The 18,977-nt window shown below is 50.7% G+C and overlaps 1 protein-coding gene across 3 annotated transcripts in view; it reads left to right on the forward strand.

The window, feature by feature from the left end:
- The window catches only part of MAST3 (microtubule associated serine/threonine kinase 3), an 80,565-nt gene extending 64,582 nt beyond the window's left edge, over window positions 1-15,983 (forward strand). For 2 of the 3 annotated variants that reach the window (XM_054979808.1, XM_054979809.1), the window contains 11 exons: window positions 1,927-2,028; window positions 2,323-2,445; window positions 3,303-3,412; window positions 3,651-3,781; window positions 4,085-4,299; window positions 5,245-5,445; window positions 5,950-6,176; window positions 6,600-6,722; window positions 7,349-7,485; window positions 13,729-13,910; window positions 14,110-15,983. In XM_054979808.1, coding sequence (XP_054835783.1) covers window positions 1,927-2,028; window positions 2,323-2,445; window positions 3,303-3,412; window positions 3,651-3,781; window positions 4,085-4,299; window positions 5,245-5,445; window positions 5,950-6,176; window positions 6,600-6,722; window positions 7,349-7,485; window positions 13,729-13,910; window positions 14,110-15,233 — 2,675 coding nt within the window. In that variant the 3' untranslated portion in view covers window positions 15,234-15,983. The remainder of the gene's footprint in view (window positions 1-1,926; window positions 2,029-2,322; window positions 2,446-3,302; window positions 3,413-3,650; window positions 3,782-4,084; window positions 4,300-5,244; window positions 5,446-5,949; window positions 6,177-6,599; window positions 6,723-7,348; window positions 7,486-13,728; window positions 13,911-14,109) is intronic. The other variant, XM_054979810.1, reaches the window with a different exon arrangement.
- The last annotated feature ends 2,994 nt before the right edge of the window (window positions 15,984-18,977 follow it).

Consider the following 18,977-nt stretch of genomic DNA (forward strand, 5'->3'; position numbering starts at 1 on the left):
GTAGTTCTAAAGTGGCCAGCGCTTGTAAACAATTTCTAACGGTTACGAAGTGCTAGTGCCTGTCAAAGTGACCATGCCTCACAGTAAACTGATGCAATACAATTCCATAAACACATTCAAATCACAATACATTCATCAGAAGCACGTGATTGTTCTCAAGACCGTTTGGGAAGATGTATCTTCAAATACCTACAAAAGCACAACGTTCTCCAGGCTCTTTTTCTTGGGCCCGTTGTAATTTTGTAGGCACTGTAACGAACTTTGGTATTTTGTCACTGCCACGGGGAAGGAGATGCTCTGAAATAGGAAGACCTTGGCTTGCTCGCCCATTGCAGTTATAACAGAATTGTATTTTTAAAGGAATACAGAACCTGAATTGCACAGTACATTCGGTACTTACCCTAAATGATGTTTAAATAGGACAGCCTAATTTTACTTGAAGTTGCAGCAGTTTAAAGCTCAGCGTTGCCTTAGTTCTCGTGGCTAGGATCCCCGATGTTTTGGCCCATGTGGACAAGATGGCATCCCTAGGTAAAGCTTGGTCCTGCGTGGACAAACTTACTGCCCATGCAGTTAAGCACATTGAAATGAGGCATGGAGCAAATTAATCCTGGCTTATGGTGAAGATGTACAAAACAGGCTGTGAAAATAGCAAACCGGTTGCCAACTTTCCATCTGATGTCTGCTCTTCTGTTTTGAGGTCATCAGACAAGGCACAGTCCATCACGGCATCTTCTTGCCTGTACAAAGAGAGGAAAGAAGATTACATTAACAATATGAAATGACTAGCACTTGTAAACTTACAGACTTGTCTTGGATACTTACCTTATAGAGACTCTTCATTTGCATTGGGTTAGAATACAGGACGTGGACTTTTGCGTTAAATACCCTGGTTATTTGATTATGAACGGAATGATATACCAATGAGACTGTTTGTAATTTGTTAATTTAGTTTGGAGTACTTACACCTTCAATATAAAGTAATTATTATATTGTAACTAACTGATACTAATTTGTGACATTGTATTTGGTGTCCTTTGGAGTTATCTCCTCGGTAGTTTGTCTTGCATGGCTTGTGCCTGCCTGGTGAGAAGCTAGAAGCTAAAGTTAAGAGATCATCCTTTCTGTGTCTAGAGAATTCACCCCAGGGAGAGTCCTGCTTTGGCCAGAGCCATTAACATACAGTCTGTGCTTGGACTTCTGCGGCTCATCCTCTGGCCCCCTCCTTCCTGCCCGCCCAGAGTTTGCAGCTGGCTTTCAACATATAGTCAGTGCAGTCACAGTGAACGAAATATTAAGATTTCTTGGATGGAGGGCATTTATCTACAACATGCAGCTCCAAAACCCCTGACAGTCTCATTCAGGAGCCTAATGTGAACTTAAAAACAATAACGATAACAGTATGCTTATACACTGTCCTTCTGGACAGATGAGTGCCGTGCTCAGAATGGTGAACCAAGTAAATGTCATCATTATCCCTGCCACACAGCTGGGGAGCTGGGACTGAGAGGAGTAGCCTACCCAAGGCCACCTGCAGAGTCCATGGTGGTAGCGGGATTCAAACCAACACAGTGCTGGCTTGACCACTATACTACAGCGATCTTAAAAGGCATTGAGGGGAGAATCAACCCCAGGGCACACACCGCATGTAAGCTCCTAGAGAGCAAACTTGACACTTCCAGTGGTGCAACAGAAAGGACCAGAACAATTGCAGCTGCGCAAAATCAAATGGTCCAGTGTTTCAAAAGCCACATGGAGGTTCCACTGAGGAGCCCTGGCCAGTAACGATAGACCTCTCCTCCATGGAGATTTTCTCTGATATTTATGCCTCTTCCATGTGTGTGTTCTAAGGGATGGTTGGGGGGGGGGGCAGGGAGGCTGCAGAATCTCCTCTAAGGTCACTTTGTTTGGCTTTTGCCTTTTCAGATGAGATCCTGTGGCCAGAAGGGGATGAACAACTTCCTGCAGATGCACAGGGCTTGATCACGCAACTTCTGCGACACTGTCCACTGGAGCGCTTAGGCACAGGTCTGTGTCCTACAGGCCAGGGGGCAGACCATGGAAGGGGTGGGGGGGAGGGAGTTTTCTATGCATGTGGCACTTGGCAAGATGGTGGGATAGGGCGGGGTGGGGGGAGGCATGAGTTCAAATCTCCCCTCAGCTGTGGAGCTCCCTGGGTGAACTAGGGTCACTCCTCCTCCTTCAGGGTCATTGTGAATATAAGCTGGAGGATAAGATTGTGTGCCCAACCCTGAGCTCCTTGAAGGAAAGGCTGGATGCCGATATAGCTAACTGACAAACAACTGCCGTCTTGTCTGCCAGGGGGAGCCCATGAAGTGAAACAGCACTGCTTCTTCCGCAGCCTGGACTGGAACGGGCTGCTCCGGCAGAAGGCCGAGTTCATCCCCCAGCTGGAGGCAGAGGATGATACGAGCTACTTTGACAGTAAGGCCCATTAGATGGAGCTGATCTTGAAGAGAGATGTAGCCCCACAACTGAGACATGGGAAGGCTTGGGACGGTGCGGAACTGACGGCTGCACCAGTCTCCTGCCTGGGAAGGGTTCCGTTTAGCCCAGATCTCTTGGATCAAAAAGGCAGTACAGTTCGCTCCACCCAGCCGCACAGCTCACCTTCAGCAAACCCACTTGCTGCATGTTTGTCCCTGAATCTGACTTCCTGGAAGAAGCTGGGTGCTGAGAGCTTGTCCTAGGAGAGACGGATGTTCCACTCCCATGAAGATGCCTTGTAGGGGCCTAGATCTTTAGTCCCCTCTAGCTCAGCATGATCTGCCCTGTGACAGGCAGCAGCTCTCCAGGGTCTTTGGCCAAGGAAGGTCCTTCCCAGCACCTGAGACCTCCTAACCGGAGGTGCCAAGGGACTGAACCTTGACTCGGTGCATGCAAAGCCCAAAACAAGACATCAAGTTGGGAGTGCAACGATTTGGAGCTGCTGTGTGCAGGCTCAGTCCATTGTCTCCTCTGACTGGCAGCAGCTCTCTGGCATTGCCGGCAGAGAGGGCCCTCTCCCTGCACCTGAGATCCTTGTATTTGAACATGCCGGGGATTGAACTGAGGGTTTTGTGCATGCAAAGCAGACCCTGTGCTACTGAGCTCGCCCAAAATAAGGCAGGGGGCTGTTGTGTGACTCTGTGAAGCTGCCATGTGCCGAGTCAGGTCCATCCAGATCAGTCTTCTCTCCTCTAATGGGAGGCGAGGATCCTTTCCCTCTACTCCTTGCCCATGACCCTCTGCTGGTAAACCACAGCACAAATTGGCTGTCTCTTTTCTTCCTCATTCCCTAGCCCGTTCAGAGCGCTATCGGCACCTGGGTTCTGAGGATGAGGAAACCAACGATGAGGAGTCCTCCTTAGAGATCCGCCAGTTCTCCTCTTGCTCCCACCGTTTCAGCAAGGTTGGGTCACGTGCCCTTGACTGCTTCTAGGGCCAGCATTTTTCCCTGGCCAGGGCTGGGGAATGTTGGGTCTCCCTGGGCTATTTCCATAGCAGGGGCACTGGTGGTGGTGTTTCCTGCCTGAGGCATCCCTCTTTGCCAGTATGAGATCTAGGCTGTCCCCATCGAGAAGGGAACTTCTTCTCCCTTCTTTCTGAGCAGGCCCCATTCAGCAGTTGTCTCCTTTCTGTCCTCCCAGGTTTACAGCAGTTCTGAGTACCTGGCCAGTCCCTCCAGCCTCAGCTGCCTGGCAGCGGAGCAGGGACAGGACAAGAGGTGGGATCGCAGCTCAGGAGATGAGAAGAGCCGGACAGTGGGTCCAAAGGCCAGGTGAGCAGGATGAGCCCCTAGCTGCAGGGGCTGGGACACAGCGGATTCCTTTTCCTTGCCATAAAGAGCCACACTTAGCTTTGGGACTGGGGCGGGGGGGTGGTCAGTGTTACGCCTCTGTCTTCAAGGCTCTTCTTTCCTGCCGAAACTCAGCCCTGAAGTATGTGGAGAGGGCTGCCGAGAGAGTAATTGGCTCTCATGTCTGAGTGGATGAGTCAGGGATTAGTGGAGGGCAAGGACACCAGTCCCTGGTGGCTCCCACCATAGATTGCTCCCCTACTCACATCTCCTCCTCCTGCTCAGGCTCCGTGCGTGGACGTCCTGCGGCTCCACCTTTCAGACCTTCCAGCAGGAATGCAGCCGCAACCCTGCCCCCCTGAGCAGCACATACAGCCTGGAAGCCATGCCCAAATTTGCTTTCTCCTCTGAGGATGAGGGCCCTTGTCAGAGCTCAGCAAACCGGGAGTGTCCAATGTTCGTGGTTGGGGATCCTGCAGTTGCAATGCCAAGAACACCAGGCAAGACCTCGCCGCTGCTGGGGGTGTGCCGTGGGCGCGTGAGCGTGGTGTGTGAGCGTGGGCTCATGGGAAGCTGATTCTCTGTGGATGGGCTTCCCTCAGCAAAGTCACAGGAGGCTCTGCCTTATACCAAGTCCGCTGTTGGACCCTCATTCTCAGCATCCTTTCCCACATCTCAGGTGGGAAATGCCTTAAACTGGAGACAGGACTGTCTGCTCCAGGGGCCTCTTAGAGCCAACCAATAGTAATGATGAAAGTAGCAGTCGTAGAGCACTTTGTGTATGCAAGGCAGGGTACAACAGCTCTGCAGGGTAGGTCATCATTATTGATTCGTTTGTGCTTTTGTCTCGCTTTCCTTTCTCCAAAAAACTAATAACCCCATAATGCTAACGGGAGAGTGGCTGCTGAGTAAGTTTGTGGCAGGAAAGACATTTAAAGCTCTTTTCAGTCCAAATCCAGAATCCAGAAACTTGCTTTGCAGGCCAGGAGCCTTCAGAGAGCCCAGATTCACTGGGTTTTTTCCAGAGGAAGCATGCCTCAAAATATGGAGGAGGTTCCATCCATCTCTTCTTAGATTTGTCATCTGCCGCCACCACATAGGTTTGAATCCTGCAGTGCAAGGAGCCTTCCCTTGACTAAAGGCTCCTTGGACCGGAAGGCAACACCACCACTAGCAGCACAGCTCCCCAGGTTCCAGTCCATCCTGTGGTGGCAACTCAAGTATCTCGTTGTATGAAGATGGATGGGGAACTGCCTTGCTGGGTCAGAAATACAGGGAGGGAGATGTAGAAGAAACAGATGCAGCAGCGTCTGCTTCTCCGGGCGTTTTCTAGAAAAGCTTAGGGAAGTGAATCCAACATGGGTCTTTTAGAGGAAGAGAAAAGGGGCTTGACTCATCCATTGAGTGCTTGGCAGTTCTCCATGGCCTTCTGCTTCTTTCTCCAGCTGAACTGTTCAGCTTGAACCGTGTCCGTCTCAGGAGCAACAGCACAGGCACCAAAAGCTCCACCCTGCAAGACCTGGAACCCAACAGTGGTCGCCGGCTGAGTGGCCGTAAAGATGCTCCAGCAAAGCACCATGTCTCAGGTGGGGGCCGGGTGCCCAAGTCTGCCTCAGTCTCCGCCCTGTCGCTTATCATCAGCTCAGGTGCGTAGGATACTGTTGGGCCACCACCCTACCCCCAGAAGAATGGGCAAAGAGATGCTGCAGAGGCTGCCTCCCTTGCATGAGGGAGTGCCTCTGAGAACAAACAATGGGGTGGTGGCAGAGGTTTGGGAAGGACCTGTGACAAGACCGTGGAGCAGGACTAGCCTGGTTCCTCCAGGCTGCTGTATGCACCATCAAAACAGGGAGCTCACCCAACGGAGCCATAGTGCATCCAGCAAAGATTGGCAGTCCCTTGAAATGACTCAACCATTGGGCCTGGGGTTTGTGTGTCCACTACTCAGAGTGGCCCCTGAAGGAGGCGGGCAGCAGCTGAGCTAGCAGTGATGAGCACCCAGCGCTCCCCGTCCTCTGAGCATATGAGTGCTTGGGCAGACCCTGCATGTCTCTAGGCCAATCCTGTCTCTACATCAGAGGGAGGTTTTTTCCTAACGCTCCAGACTCTTGGAGACAGGATCTAGATCCTCTGAGCTGTTTTTTTTACAGATGACTCTGGTGGGGGGGCCGTAGTGAGCCCCATCTCGCCCCGCTCCCTCTCCTCCAACCCGTCGTCCCGAGACTCCTCCCCAAGCCGGGACTCCTTCCTCAGTGGCACCAGCCTGCGACCCCCCATTGTGATCCACAGCTCAGGCAAGAAGTATGGCTTCACCTTGCGTGCCATCCGGGTCTACATGGGCGACAGTGATGTTTACATCGTGCACCACATGGTTTGGGTGAGGCAAGGGGTGCCTGGGGAACTGGGTGTGGACTGGGTGCATTACTGGCCTGTAGTGTGATTGAGGATGAGTGGCTTGAGTCAGCCCGAGAACACTCGGGGCAGTTCTGTTTTAGGCTCAGCAAGAAATTGTGGCCAGCTCTGAGTCACCCCGTGAGCTTCCTAGGGGGGGAGCGGGAATTTGAAAGCGGGTCTTCCAGTCTCCACACTTCACCGGCTGGCTGTATAGGCATAATAAGAACAGCCCCCCCCCCTTGTCTAAATAATTCATCCTCGTGTGGGAAAGGAAGGCAGGAGAACAGGGGAGGGTCTCCTTGTGTCAATCTGTACCTTGGCCTCAGATTGCAAAGCGGCAGAGCTGGGGAGGGTGGCACAGCCAGTGAGGAATAACGGGTGGCTCCTTGGCGCGTTTGTGTTCCAGAGCGTGGAGGATGGCAGCCCTGCTCAGGAAGCAGGTCTCCAGGCAGGGGATCTCATCACCCATGTGAATGGCGAGTCAGTCCAGGGCCTGGTGCACACGGACGTCGTGGAGCTGCTGCTGAAGGTGTGTGGTTGGGAAACCCCCCTGGACACAGAGGCTGTCCCAAACAAGCCCAGGGAGAGATGGCAGGCCAGAGATGGGGCTCAGACAGTGTCTTTTTTGGTTTACATACTTCACTTGTGCCCTGCTGTTCTCCCCAGTGGGGACCCAAAGCCTCTTGCATCATTCTCCTTTTCTCCTCACAACCACCCTGTGAGGTAGATTAGGCTGAGAGTGTCTAAAGGACTCGGAAGTCACCCAGCAAGCTTCCGGGTTTCAACCTGGTTCTCCCAAGTCCTAGTCCGAGAAGTATAAATGTCAGAGTCACGCAAAAGTGATTAATTACAGTTCCAAAGAGGGGTTGTTTGAGGAGTTGGCTGAAGGGAAGTCCTGATGCAAATCTTCAGCCCAAAATCCTGGCCTGAAACGTTGGTGCTCAGCCACGTGGACTAGAGTGGAAAGGCAGGCTACAGACAGAGTTAAGAAAGGACAAGTAAATAAATCAGTTGAAGTACAAAAGATCAGTAAATGTCATATACAGTGTCCTGGCCACGGGGCCCCCTCTGGCATCCAGTGGGGGGTGGGGGTGGTATGGCTCCTCACCCTTTGTACAGATTCTGGTTGTACCAATAGCCCCATCCCTCTCACAGAGTGGTAACAAGGTGTCACTGAGGACCACAGCCCTGGAAAACACCAGCATCAAGGTGGGCCCTGCGCGGAAGAACAGCTCCAAGACACAGATGGCCCGCAGACGCAAGAAGAGCCGCAAGCGGGACAGCCAAGACCGGTAGGTGGTGACGGCGTGAGGACTTTTAGAACGAGTGGTGGAGCAGGTCCAACCTCTGTGGGCTGCGACAGGGGCTAGAAAAATGGCCGAGTCCTGCTCTTTCTAGCAAAGGAGCAGTTCCTCTTGGCTGAATACTTCAGGCCAGTTAGATATTTTTCTAACTTGTGGAAGTTTTTTATTTATCTATATACATTTCGTTTTAAGATCTATGTTTCCTTCCATGTGCAGTCTGTGCAATGCTCTTTTATTGCACTTATGTATCATCCAGTATATGCTCAAGGATTTCTGGTTCTGAATACATTTATGCACTTTTCACAAAGGTGAAAATATGCAGTGCCCTTTCCCTGCGCTCGGTACTTATCTTAAACAATAGGATAGGATAGCCTAACTAGGAGGAGCAGAAGTTTAAAGTTCAGCATTATTTTAGTACTCACGATTGGGAGTTCTCCACATTGTCCCTCACCAGATTGCCAAGATGGCCTAGACAAAAACTTTGTCCTGCATGGCTTAATAATAATAATAACAACAACAACATTTGATTTATATACCGTCCTTTAGGATGACTTAACACCCACTCAGAGCCGTTTACAAAGTATGCTATTATTATCCCCACAACAAAACACCCTGTGAGGTGGGTGGGGCTGAGAGAGCTCAGAGAGAGCTGTGACTGACCCAAGGTCACCCAGCTGGCTTCAAGTGGAGGAGTGGGGAATCAAACTTGGTTCTCCAGATTAGATCTCGCGCTCTTAACCATCACACCAAACTGGCTTGTGCCCATCCAAAGCAAAGAAAGAAGATGGTTTCTTCTGATGGGAGCATCCGTTCCCCTTTCAGGCCTTCCTGTTCCATGAGAAAGCAAATACATTCTAGCAATTAGGCTGTTTCTTTCTCAGTCCTTGAGTGTCCCAACAGAAAACTCCACCAGATTTGCAGGGAACCTACTCCTGATGGTCCTCTAAAGACTCCCCAAGTTTCAGGAAGATCGGGCCCCCTAAGTCCAGTTCCGTGTGCCCCTGAACAAGGGTGTCCCCAGCCACTCCACAGTGTTCCCTACAGAGGAAACGTTTCCAAGCTGGCTCAGACCCAAAAAAAAATCACAGGAGCAAGGCTGCCACTGGCCAGAGGTACACTCCCAAATGCAAGCTCAACTCAGAGAAAGCCCAACAGAACCAAACTGAAGCAAGGGAATGGAGTCCCCCCAGAACCAAAGCAAAGTGGGGGGACCAACATAAAACCGGAGGATTGTATCGAAACAGAGAATTCCACCGAATCCAAACTGACGCAAAGAGAGTCTGTTGCAACTTAGTGCAACTGAACCAGCATCACTGACGGAAGCAGGCAGAGTTCCTGGATTGGCCACTCCGTCCCTCCTGCCTCTGCCTCACGCCCCCCTCTTCTCCCCTCCCCTCTTGGAAACAACATGAGAGATGCCAGGGGACACACCCAGCCAAGAAGCTGAAGCTGCAATTCCTAGATTTATCTGGGGGTCCCAGATCAGATCTGGGAGTCTATAATTTGATCCAGGAAAGCCGGATTGGCTAAAATCTGGATTCTGCCCCCCCCCCCCAAGTCCTGGACTGCACACCCCTAACTGGAGGTTTGTCAGTTTAGAGAAAAGATGAACATGATGGGATTTTATAAAATTATGTATGTGTTGGGAAAAGTGAGTATAAAGAACCTTTTCTCCCTCTCCCAGAACTCGGGGTACTGATGGGCATTTGATTCAGGATAAACAAAAAGGAAAACTTCTCAAAGAGTAATTAAATCATGGAATTCACTGCCTGTAGGGGTGGCCACTGTGGCAAAATCCTCCTCCTTTCTCAGACCGTGGGGAGGATTTATGTTTTCCCCTTCCACTCAGGCACAACCCATTCTGTTATTTCAGGCGCTTCCCACCCCAGTAAACAATCGTCTCCGTCTACCTAGCGGGGCCCTGGGCACTGTCACCTCCGTAGGGGTTGTCCCTGCTCCTCCCTTTGTGGACCTTGCTTGCTGCCCCTTCAGGGTTTCCCCTCTCAGGAGGGCCCCTTTAAGTTCCAGCCTTGCCCTCCAAGATAGTCACCTGATGGAGTTCTCAGGCCTCTTTGGCTCATTGCTCTTTAAACTTCTGACAGTTTGGATTGCTGCCACTCTAATCATGAGGAAACGTTATTCAAGATGAAACAATGTTTAGAAAGGTCCGTAAGTTTAAACAATAAATATACTAGGCTGGCAGACATGAAAACATTCAGGCACACTCAGTCTCTGACAGACTCCCCGCCGACTGCAGCTCAGACGCAGCCAGGCTCTGTGCTGGAGTTGACAACCTCCATGTGATCTCCATACTACAGTGATCAGTTGCCCTGTAGCAAATGGCAGCTTTGGAGGGTGGACTGTATGGCATTATACCCTAATGAGGTCCCTCCCTCCCCAGCCCCACCCCCCTTCCCTCCTCAGGCTCCATTTCCAAAATCTCCAGGGATTTCCTAACCCTGAGTTAGCAACTGTACTCTCTACAGAGACACAGGCAGGCTGTCTCCCCATTCCCCAAATGCAGCCTCAGGCCGTGCCTCCTCAGCTGTCAGCTCATCATACCCTTCATGCAAAGCACCGTTCCTCATGCATTCCCATTGGCTCACGCACTCTACCGTTCAAGCCACACCCCCTCCCCTATTTACGAACAATAACCAATCACTATGTATTATATCCTATCTCTGATAATGAACCAGGCCCCCATGTGGAGAGACTCAGAGAATTGGACCAAGGTTGAAAAGGGGGTATTGTTCTAGAAACCCAGGGGACCCCCAAGTTTGTAGACAAATGAGAACATGTACATGCACGCACGCGCACACACACAGGAGGAAGGACTTTTAAATCCCCTGCCAAAGAGAGGTAAGTTGTTTACAGTTGCACAGACAACATATAGGAGGGTACCTCTGGGCAGGAAATGGGTGGAGGAGGGAGCAAAAGCAACCATTGCTGGAGCTAGGGGGGAGGGGGAGGGGGAGGGGGAGCAGGAGCCACTGCCCTTAAATGAGCTGGGCAGGCAAGGAAGAGCAGGAGCTGCTGTGCTAGCCATGCAGGCAGGCAGCCATACGAGAAGTTAGAGATGAGAAGGAGCAGGAGCCCCCACCCTCATCTCCACATGGGCCAGCACTGCAGGGGGAGAGCGGAGCCATGTGAACCATGCAGGCAGCAGGGCAGTGGGCTGGCCAGATGAGTCAGCAAAAGGGGGGGGGGATGGGTGCCACAGCAAGTCTCTGGTCCCTGCTTGTTTATATATAATCCAGAGGACATCATAGCCATGATCACACATGGCTTCAAAAAAGAGGTTTAGACAGATTCGTAGAGGAGAGGTCCCTCCATGACTTTTTAGCCATGGTGACCGAAGGATGAAGCTGAAGTTGGTTCCCAGTTCCTTATTCGCAGTTCCTAGTTCCTTATTTGCAAAGCCAAACACCAATATTGGGGGAAATTGAAAAGCTCTGCACCCCCAAAATAAAGATTGTAAGAGCACATATCGTATGCCTCCACATTCAGCTGGCTTTGCCTTCTAAGTGGGCATATACTGGGTCCTCCTGCAAAGCCCAGTTCTTGAGTTAACAGCTTCAAAGTAGGGTGCCTCCAGAATAAATCAATAAGCAGAGAGGCGGGTAGCTATACCTGAAAAAAATCTTTGGATCACCCCAAATCACACAGCCCTGCAGAATGTCCACTACAAGAGGACGTGCTGGGGCTGATCCAAACACTGGTTCTGGAGCTAAGACCTCCTGTTTGGGCTTCCTCCTAGAAACTTGTATTGGGAATTGCTGTGAATAAGGAACTGGGAAAGATACAAGCCCTCTGCACCCCAAAACAATCCTGGAATCACCCCAAACCACACAGCCCTGCAGTCCAGAGACTGCCCCCTACAAGAGGACATGTGCTGGGTGGGGCCCATCTAAACACGAAGTCCTTCTATTTGGGCTGCCTCCCCAGAAGCTTGTCTTGGGACAGCTGCAAATAAGGAAGTGGAAAACTTACTTGGCCCCTGAACCCACCAATTAGGCTCACACCACCACAAGTCTCTGGGGAGATTTCAAGGGAAGACCTGTCTATGTATAGGCCATTGCAGTGGACTGTGTTTCCGTGGCTTGTAACCAGGTGGCCAGATTCATTTTGTCAAGTTAAACGCTGCCTTTCTCCCCAGTGTGGACCCAAAGCAGCTAACATTGTTCACCCATCCTCCATTTCATACTCACAACAACCCTGTGAATTGGAGTTATGCTGAGCGTGTGGGACTGGCCCCAGTTCACCCAGCAAGAACTGGGCTTTGGAGCAGAAAGCAGCTCTGGTCCAAAAAAAATAGTTCTGGCTCCCCAAAATAACCTGCGAAGCACCCAGATTCAAAGATTCCATTGTCTTCTTTTGACTTTCAGAGGTAGAAAAAAAATCAACATCACGATTTTTTTTCTTACATACACATTTGACTAAAACAATTTTTAAAAAAAAATTATTTCTATTCCTGCCTTTTTCACCATTGGTGACCCAAAGCACCGTACATCATTCTCCTCCCCTCCGTTTTGCCTTCACAACAACCCTGTGTGAGGTGAGGTAATCAGAGAGTGCAGGGTTGCCAACCCCGGGTTAGAAAATTCCTGGAGATTTGAGGGTTGGAGCCTGGTGAAGGTGGGTTTGGGGGAGGGAAGGGAAATCAATGGGGTATAAGGCCATAGAATCCACCCTCCAAAGCAGCCGTTTACTCCCGGTGACTGATACCTGTCGTGTGGAGATCACTAGTAATTGTGGGAGACCTCCAAGCCCCACGTGGAGTTTGGAAAGCTTGTAAGTGTGCGTATCTGGCCCAAAGTCACCCAGCAAGGTTCCACGGCACAGCGAGGATTTGAACTTGGATGTCCCAGGTTCTGGGACCACTGCCCCACACCGGCTCCAAATAATACATGGAAACCTAGATACTGGGTCGGCAACATGCTTCATGCTATGCATTGTGCTTTATGTACCCCAGAAGAGGTACAGCTGTCTGCGACTGTACAGGCAGCTTTAAAGGAGGTTTAGACATATTCTTGGAGGACTAGAGGGAGCCTCCACATTCAGAGGCAGTCAACCTCTGAATACCAGACCCAGGAGGCAACATATTGGGGGAAGGCCTTTGCTACTATGTTCTGGTTTTGGCACGAACAAATGGCTGGCTGCTGTGTGAGGCAGGATGCCAAACTAGATGGACTCCCAGGCTGATCCAGCAGGGCTCTTCTTACCATCTCATGTGACACATGGGGTATCTCTAGATTTTGCCAGGGTGGGTTGTGTTCCTGCTTTTCTCCTCCCATTTTTTCCTCACAACAACCCTGTGAAGTAGGTTGGACTGAGGGTGTGTGCCTTGCCCAAGTTTACTCAGAAAGGACTGCGCTTTGGAACAGGAAGCCGCATAGGTCCACTTGAGGATAGACTGTGTGGGTGCACGATATGTGGAGTAAGCTTCACTTTTGAGGTGCATTCTCTGGACTGCTGAGCTGTTTTGCTCTGGGAATAAGGAACTAGGAACTGCAAATAAGGAACTGGGAACCAACTTCAGCGTTGTGACTAAAGGCAGTAAATCTTGGAAGCCCTGGCTAGGAGGCAGTGTCAGGGACAGGCCTCCCCCGATATGCCCCTGTCTGTTGGCCCTCTGGGGCAACTGGATGACTACAGTATGAAACAGAATGCCCTAGAAGGACCATTGATCTGACCCAAACCAATGTTGTGTTATTACACGTTAAATATTATAGATATATCGATTTTGGGGTTTGGTTTTTTAAATACAGTACACTTTTACACTGTTCTGTATTTGTAAGTGGCTTTGGGTCCCCATTGGGGGAGAAAAGTGGGATAAAAATAGACGTAATAGATACATTCAGGGGCCAGAGGTTGGGCAATAACGTCCTGCATCTCTGTTCATTGCTCGTGAGGATGACTTTTATACATAAGCTTCCTGAAGCAGAGGCCTCATGCCCATTAATGGCACTACGTCAGCTATAATCTGTTCATTCATAGGTGCTAACTTTTGAAGCTTGCATGGGCACCGGACCCGTCCCACCTCTGTGCCCCCAGCCCCAGTTCTAAGTTCCGATCAGATTTCTTTCATTGATGCCCGAGTCGTTGAACATCCTTGCCTTGTTTCCTTTCAGACAAACTATGTTGTGAAAGTTTCTGCCAGCAACAACTTATTTCTACATATGCTGGAAATGGAAATTTTTTCTAAGTACAGCTTTTCCTTCCTCTTCACAGGAGGAAATGCCTCTTCAAGAAGATCTCCAAGCAGACATCCATTCTACACACCAGCCGCAGTTTCTCCTCGGGGCTCCATCACTCCCTTTCATCAAGCGAGAGCCTCCCAGGGTCTCCTACGCACAGCCTGTCGCCTGGGCCCACCACCCCCTGCCACAGCCCTGCCCCAGACATCCCCCCAGGTAGGAATTTGTACCTGCTAGAGAGGATACTGATAGCCATGCTCACTGGAAGGAGTTCTCTTTCTCCACACATGGTCCTTAGAAATCCCCACCACCACCAAATGGCCTGTTGCAGTTGACCCCTGGGGGCTAGGAGGCAGGAGTACCATTTCTGGTCTCCCCCACACCCTTTTCTGAGCTCTCCTTTTCTCTTTGTCAGATTCTGCCTCCACACAAAGCACGTCCCCCTCCTCCAGCACACCCACCTCTCCAGCAGGACACATCCGGCCAAGCTCCCTTCACGGATTAGCACCAAAGCTACGCTACAAGGTTGGGCGCCGCAAATCAACCAGCAGCATCCCTCCGTCCCCCCTGGCTTGCACTGCTGCCCCTGCCCCACGGCCTGTGTCTCCCCAAAGATCGCCATCACCACTTCCCTCGTTCACCAAGAGTGCCCAGGCTTTCCCGGGGAAGTCTCTGTCTCCACCAGCCATTGTGCGGCAAACGTCCAGGTCCTGCAGTGCTGAAGGGTCTCGCTCCCCATTGCTCAAACGGGTCCAGTCTGCTGAAAAGATCCCCACCAGCCTAGCAGAGAAGAAGAGCTCTGGCAGCCGCAAGCTCGTCCTGGAGATGCCCGTTCCGGGAAAGGAGTGCTCCAAAGGTGGGAGCACAGCTGCTCAGAGAGAGGCCGGTGCTCCTCAGCTCTGTGACTGGCCTGGAGTCTGTCACGAATGGGACCCGGAAGTGGTGGTCATGCGGCGGCTGAATTTGTCCGAGTGCCGGGACTCCTTCAAGAAGCAGGAAGCTGTCCAGGAGGTGAGCTTTGACGAGTCAGAGCTGGGGGCCAGTGGCCAAGACCAGGCCAAGAGCAAGCCAGCTGCCTGGCACCGTGGACCGTGCTTGGCTTCCTGGATGGAAGATGGGCCTTGCGACTCACCCCTTGCCTCAGGGCCTAAGCTGCTGGTGGTGCCTCACATTGCAGTACAAGGCGATGAACCAGCAGGAAGAACAGCCGCATGGGAGTGCCAGGGCTCCTACCCCAGGCAGCTGGAGGCCCGGGTGTACATTGAGCAAGAGGATGGGACAACTGCCATTGAATACAAAAGCGTCTCCTCCCAGTGCCAGGGTGGTCAGGAGCAGAGGGAGTCCCTAGCAGCACTTGGAACTGGACCAAGAACAAGCCACGCAGGGGAGGCAGAGGACTTGCCCCTCACACCCCCCAGGAATCAGGTGTGGAGGAGTTTAGGAAGCCAGCAGCAGGAACCCCTCAGGGCCAGCCTGTCCCAAACAGACCAAAAAGAAGGCCTTGGCCAAGCCCAGAGTAAAGCCGTGGACGGAAAGTAGCCTGGGATAGGACTGAAACTGGGGGGCCCCGCTTGCCTTCTGCCTCCCCTCCCCAAGAGAGGTCCTTGGACTTCCTCAGAGGCTGAGGGTGGATGTGATTCAGGCTGGAGGCTGAGGAAGGCTTTGCTGTCATTTAGTTAACTGGAAAAGTACCACTAAATCTGTTGCGTTGGGATGAGCCAGGAAGTGTGTAGAGTTCAAAGCATTCTCAGATGGCAGGAGAGAAAGATGCCCTGGAGAACATCTGTGTCTTTTGCAAGTTCAGCACGAACGTGTCCAGGTTGCCTAACGGGATGTTTGCCACATCTTGCCCTCTCCACTTTGTAACCTTTCCCAGCATCCTTCAACTGGGGGTAAGGGACTCTCAGACCTTAAGGGGGTGCTGAAAAGAGACACTGACTGCTGCAGCACTCTGACCAGAATTCTCTCCTTCCGTTTATTTTCATGCACTTAAGTGGCTAAGGGTGGGGGGGGGAGGCAGTTGCCCCGAACCCCGCCCCCCTGCATAACTGAAGCACAGAAGCAGGCCAGGGCCAGCTTATAATGTTGGTCTCCTGTAACCAAGTGCCACTTCTTGACAAAATCAGCAGCAGAACAGGGGTGGATATCCTGCCTTCTCCCAGAAGCCAACAAGATCTAGAGCAATGCAGCAAGATCACGTGGGAGCTTTAGGGGGGAGAGAAGGAGATACTGCTTTTTAAATAGTAAAGAGTCCAGTAGCACCTTTAACCAACTTTATTGTAGCATAAGCTTTCGAGAGCCACAGCTCTCTTCGTCAGATGCATCTTGCATCTGACAAAGAGAGCTGTGGCTCTCGAAGGCTTATGTTACAATAAAGTTGGTTAGTCTTAAAGGTGCTACTGGACTCTTTACTATTTTGCAACTACAGACTAACACGGCTAACTCCTCTGGATCTGTGACCATGGAAAGCACTGCTTTTTAAAACTGTTCTTGTGGAATCTAGATGAGAACGCAGGTCAGACATGAGCGTCCCGTGTTCAAGATCCACTGTATGCGTGTGCATGTGCATACGTCTCCTGTTTTCTGTTCTCTGAAAAATAACTTTCTTTTAAAATACCCAGTTTTATTTTTTTTAAGGAATAAGTGATGGCTTTGAATCCTTAAAGATGGGAGTGAGAAGCTGCAGGGGTCAGGATTGGAGTGGGTGTTCCCATATACCCTACCTGAAGCGGTCAGTATTGTGTGCCGCACCCCACCTTGGGTGCCCAGGTGCAGAGGTGGCTGAGTTACGTTGCCCAGGACGGTGCTGCTTCATTCACTCCGCGTGTGCCCAAGGGGACAGCATGCAGACGGGTGTCTGTTGGGCCTTGCAGGCCCTCTGCTCTTGCAGTCCATTGAATTCAGAGCTCCGGGGGAGATCCCCCATAGAGACACTGTGTGTGCATGCGTGTTTAAAGAGTGCTTTTAATCTGTGCCTCCCCCAAGATAGTGATGCCTGGCTATACACCCCTGCAAAAGAATTTGTGGGGGGTTATCTGGGGCAGATCCTGTTTCTGGGGCAATTTCATACATGTTGAATTTCTATATTGAGCACAACTTCCGATGCAGAGGAGTCTAGAAGCTCCTACAGGACTAAGGCCAAGTGAGCTCTTGTCTGCCAAAGGTATTGGAACAGCAAGTGGTTGAAGTTGCCCTGAGATTTCTATTTCATTTCTGGTCCCTTTCGCTTTTGTTCTTGCCTGTGGCAAGAGTCTAAATACACTTACCTCCTAACCCCGTGCCCCCTTCCAAATGCTTGCTGCCCTACTCCATGCATAGTGCAAGATGCCATCCCCCTGACAGAGGAGCTAGTGGGGGCGGGCTTCCCCACTGATCTTGCCCATCAGCTGCTCCCTGCTCTGGCTACACTCGGCCACCTCCCTCCCATGTGGTCACTTTACAGCTTGAGTTCCCTCCTTTCACACAGAAGCTTCTGAGGAAAAGGTTCAGGCATCAAATGGGGGACCTTTAATGCTCATTGACATGCACAAAAGGCCAGGACTGTATCATGCAGAAATCCTCTTGGTTCATGTATTTAGAAAAGAATCCCCCTCCTTAAAAAAACAGGGTAGGACCTGGCATCTTCTTGGATTATTCCAGCCGCTGTGGGGCGATTTGACACAGATCATTGTCTTGGAATAAAACTGATCCCTCAGGCAGAACCACAAAGTGTTGCCTTCTTTTTGTGTAGGGGGCGGGTGGCATGCTTCCCATCTGAACTTTGGCGGGTGTGGGGGGGTGTCTGTTAATCTTTGTTTATTGATTTATGTTTTTTACAGACTGTTTTTCTTGCTGAGGCTTAAGGTGGATTACACAGTGTTAAGAGAGACATCCAATAAGCAATGTTCGTAGGATTAGGATTGTGGAAATGAAAACTAACTAGAAATCTGTGACAAAGCTGAAACAAACCATAAGTATTAAAATGGTATATTAAACAATGCAGAAATTCATATATAATATAGCAACTGTACCCAGTGGACTAGTCCATAGTCCGCTCTTTCCCAAAGCATTCTTCCTGAATAACTCTGTTACAGTAAAACCTTTGTAAAGATGCTGTCCAAAACCTTTGTAAAGATGCTATCCAAATTCCATTTTGCAGTTCGTGGAATGCTAGCAGAGTGGGAGCCTTCCTGGTCACGGGCAGGGCATTCTGCAAGGTGAGGGCCACTGTGTGTATGGGCAGATGTTGCTTTTCCCCACATGTGGGGTGACACCTGCAGAAGGTCCTGAACAGATAGGTGACTCAGTTGTGGTGAAGCATATGGGTAATGGCAGTCCTGCAGATACGAGGGACTAAGGCCACAAATGTGACGGCCAGTACCTTAAATTGAGTGTGGAAACTGATCTGAATGGTCCTGATAGCCCAATCGTACCAGATTTCAAAAGCAGAATCAGCCCTGATCAGTATTTGGAGAGGAGACCACCAATGAAGGCCAGGATTGCTATGCAGAGGCAAACCACCTAACATCTCTTGCTGAAAACTCCGTAAGTTGGCTGTGACTTGACAGCACACACACAACTAATGGACAGAATAGGTGTATAATGCATGCTGCTCCTAGTCTTGATAATAACCAAGCTGCAAAATTCTGCACAAACCGAGTCTCTAAGATGACTTTAAAAGGAGAGCAACGTAGAGTGTATGGCAGTTGCATAGTCTCAATGTCACTGTGGCATGGAACCTGATAGGCCGAGTTAAGGGAGCCGCCTTCTGTGCTAGACTTTGCTTGGAAGAAAGCATTTTGTGCAGCGGCATTAACTTGCTTCTCCAGGAATAAAGCCTCTAGCAGAAATCAACAACACCCCCCTCACTCCCCTCAAAAATCAACGTTTGCTGCTACCTGGGTCAGAATCGTCTGTTCTGCCTCTCTGGACCAGAGATGCCTTTCCCAGCACTCGTAACTTTGGATCCTTTTAAAAGGAGTGCCCTTGAAATGTCTTGCATGTAGAGGTTTCCCTCCCCCCGCCCCTGCCTTCCAGCAAATATCTACTGCAGTGCTGTTGGTTGGTCTTTGCTTGCAGTTTGAGCTACTACACAATGCCAGCCAGCATTCCCCATTGTGGTGTTTGTGGGCACCATGGTATCCACAGATGCCAGCCATGTTTCAGGAAAGTAAGGAGCCATTTTGAAGGAAGAACCAGTGCCTGCCAAGGGGCTCTTTGCTTGAATCCTCCCCAGTAGTCCGGAGAAGTAACCATGACCCAATACACAAGACCCATAAATCAGCTGTGAGGTGAGGGGGCTAG

Source organism: Eublepharis macularius, chromosome 5 (assembly GCF_028583425.1).
Source record: "Eublepharis macularius isolate TG4126 chromosome 5, MPM_Emac_v1.0, whole genome shotgun sequence".
NCBI lineage: Eukaryota > Metazoa > Chordata > Lepidosauria > Squamata > Eublepharidae > Eublepharis > Eublepharis macularius.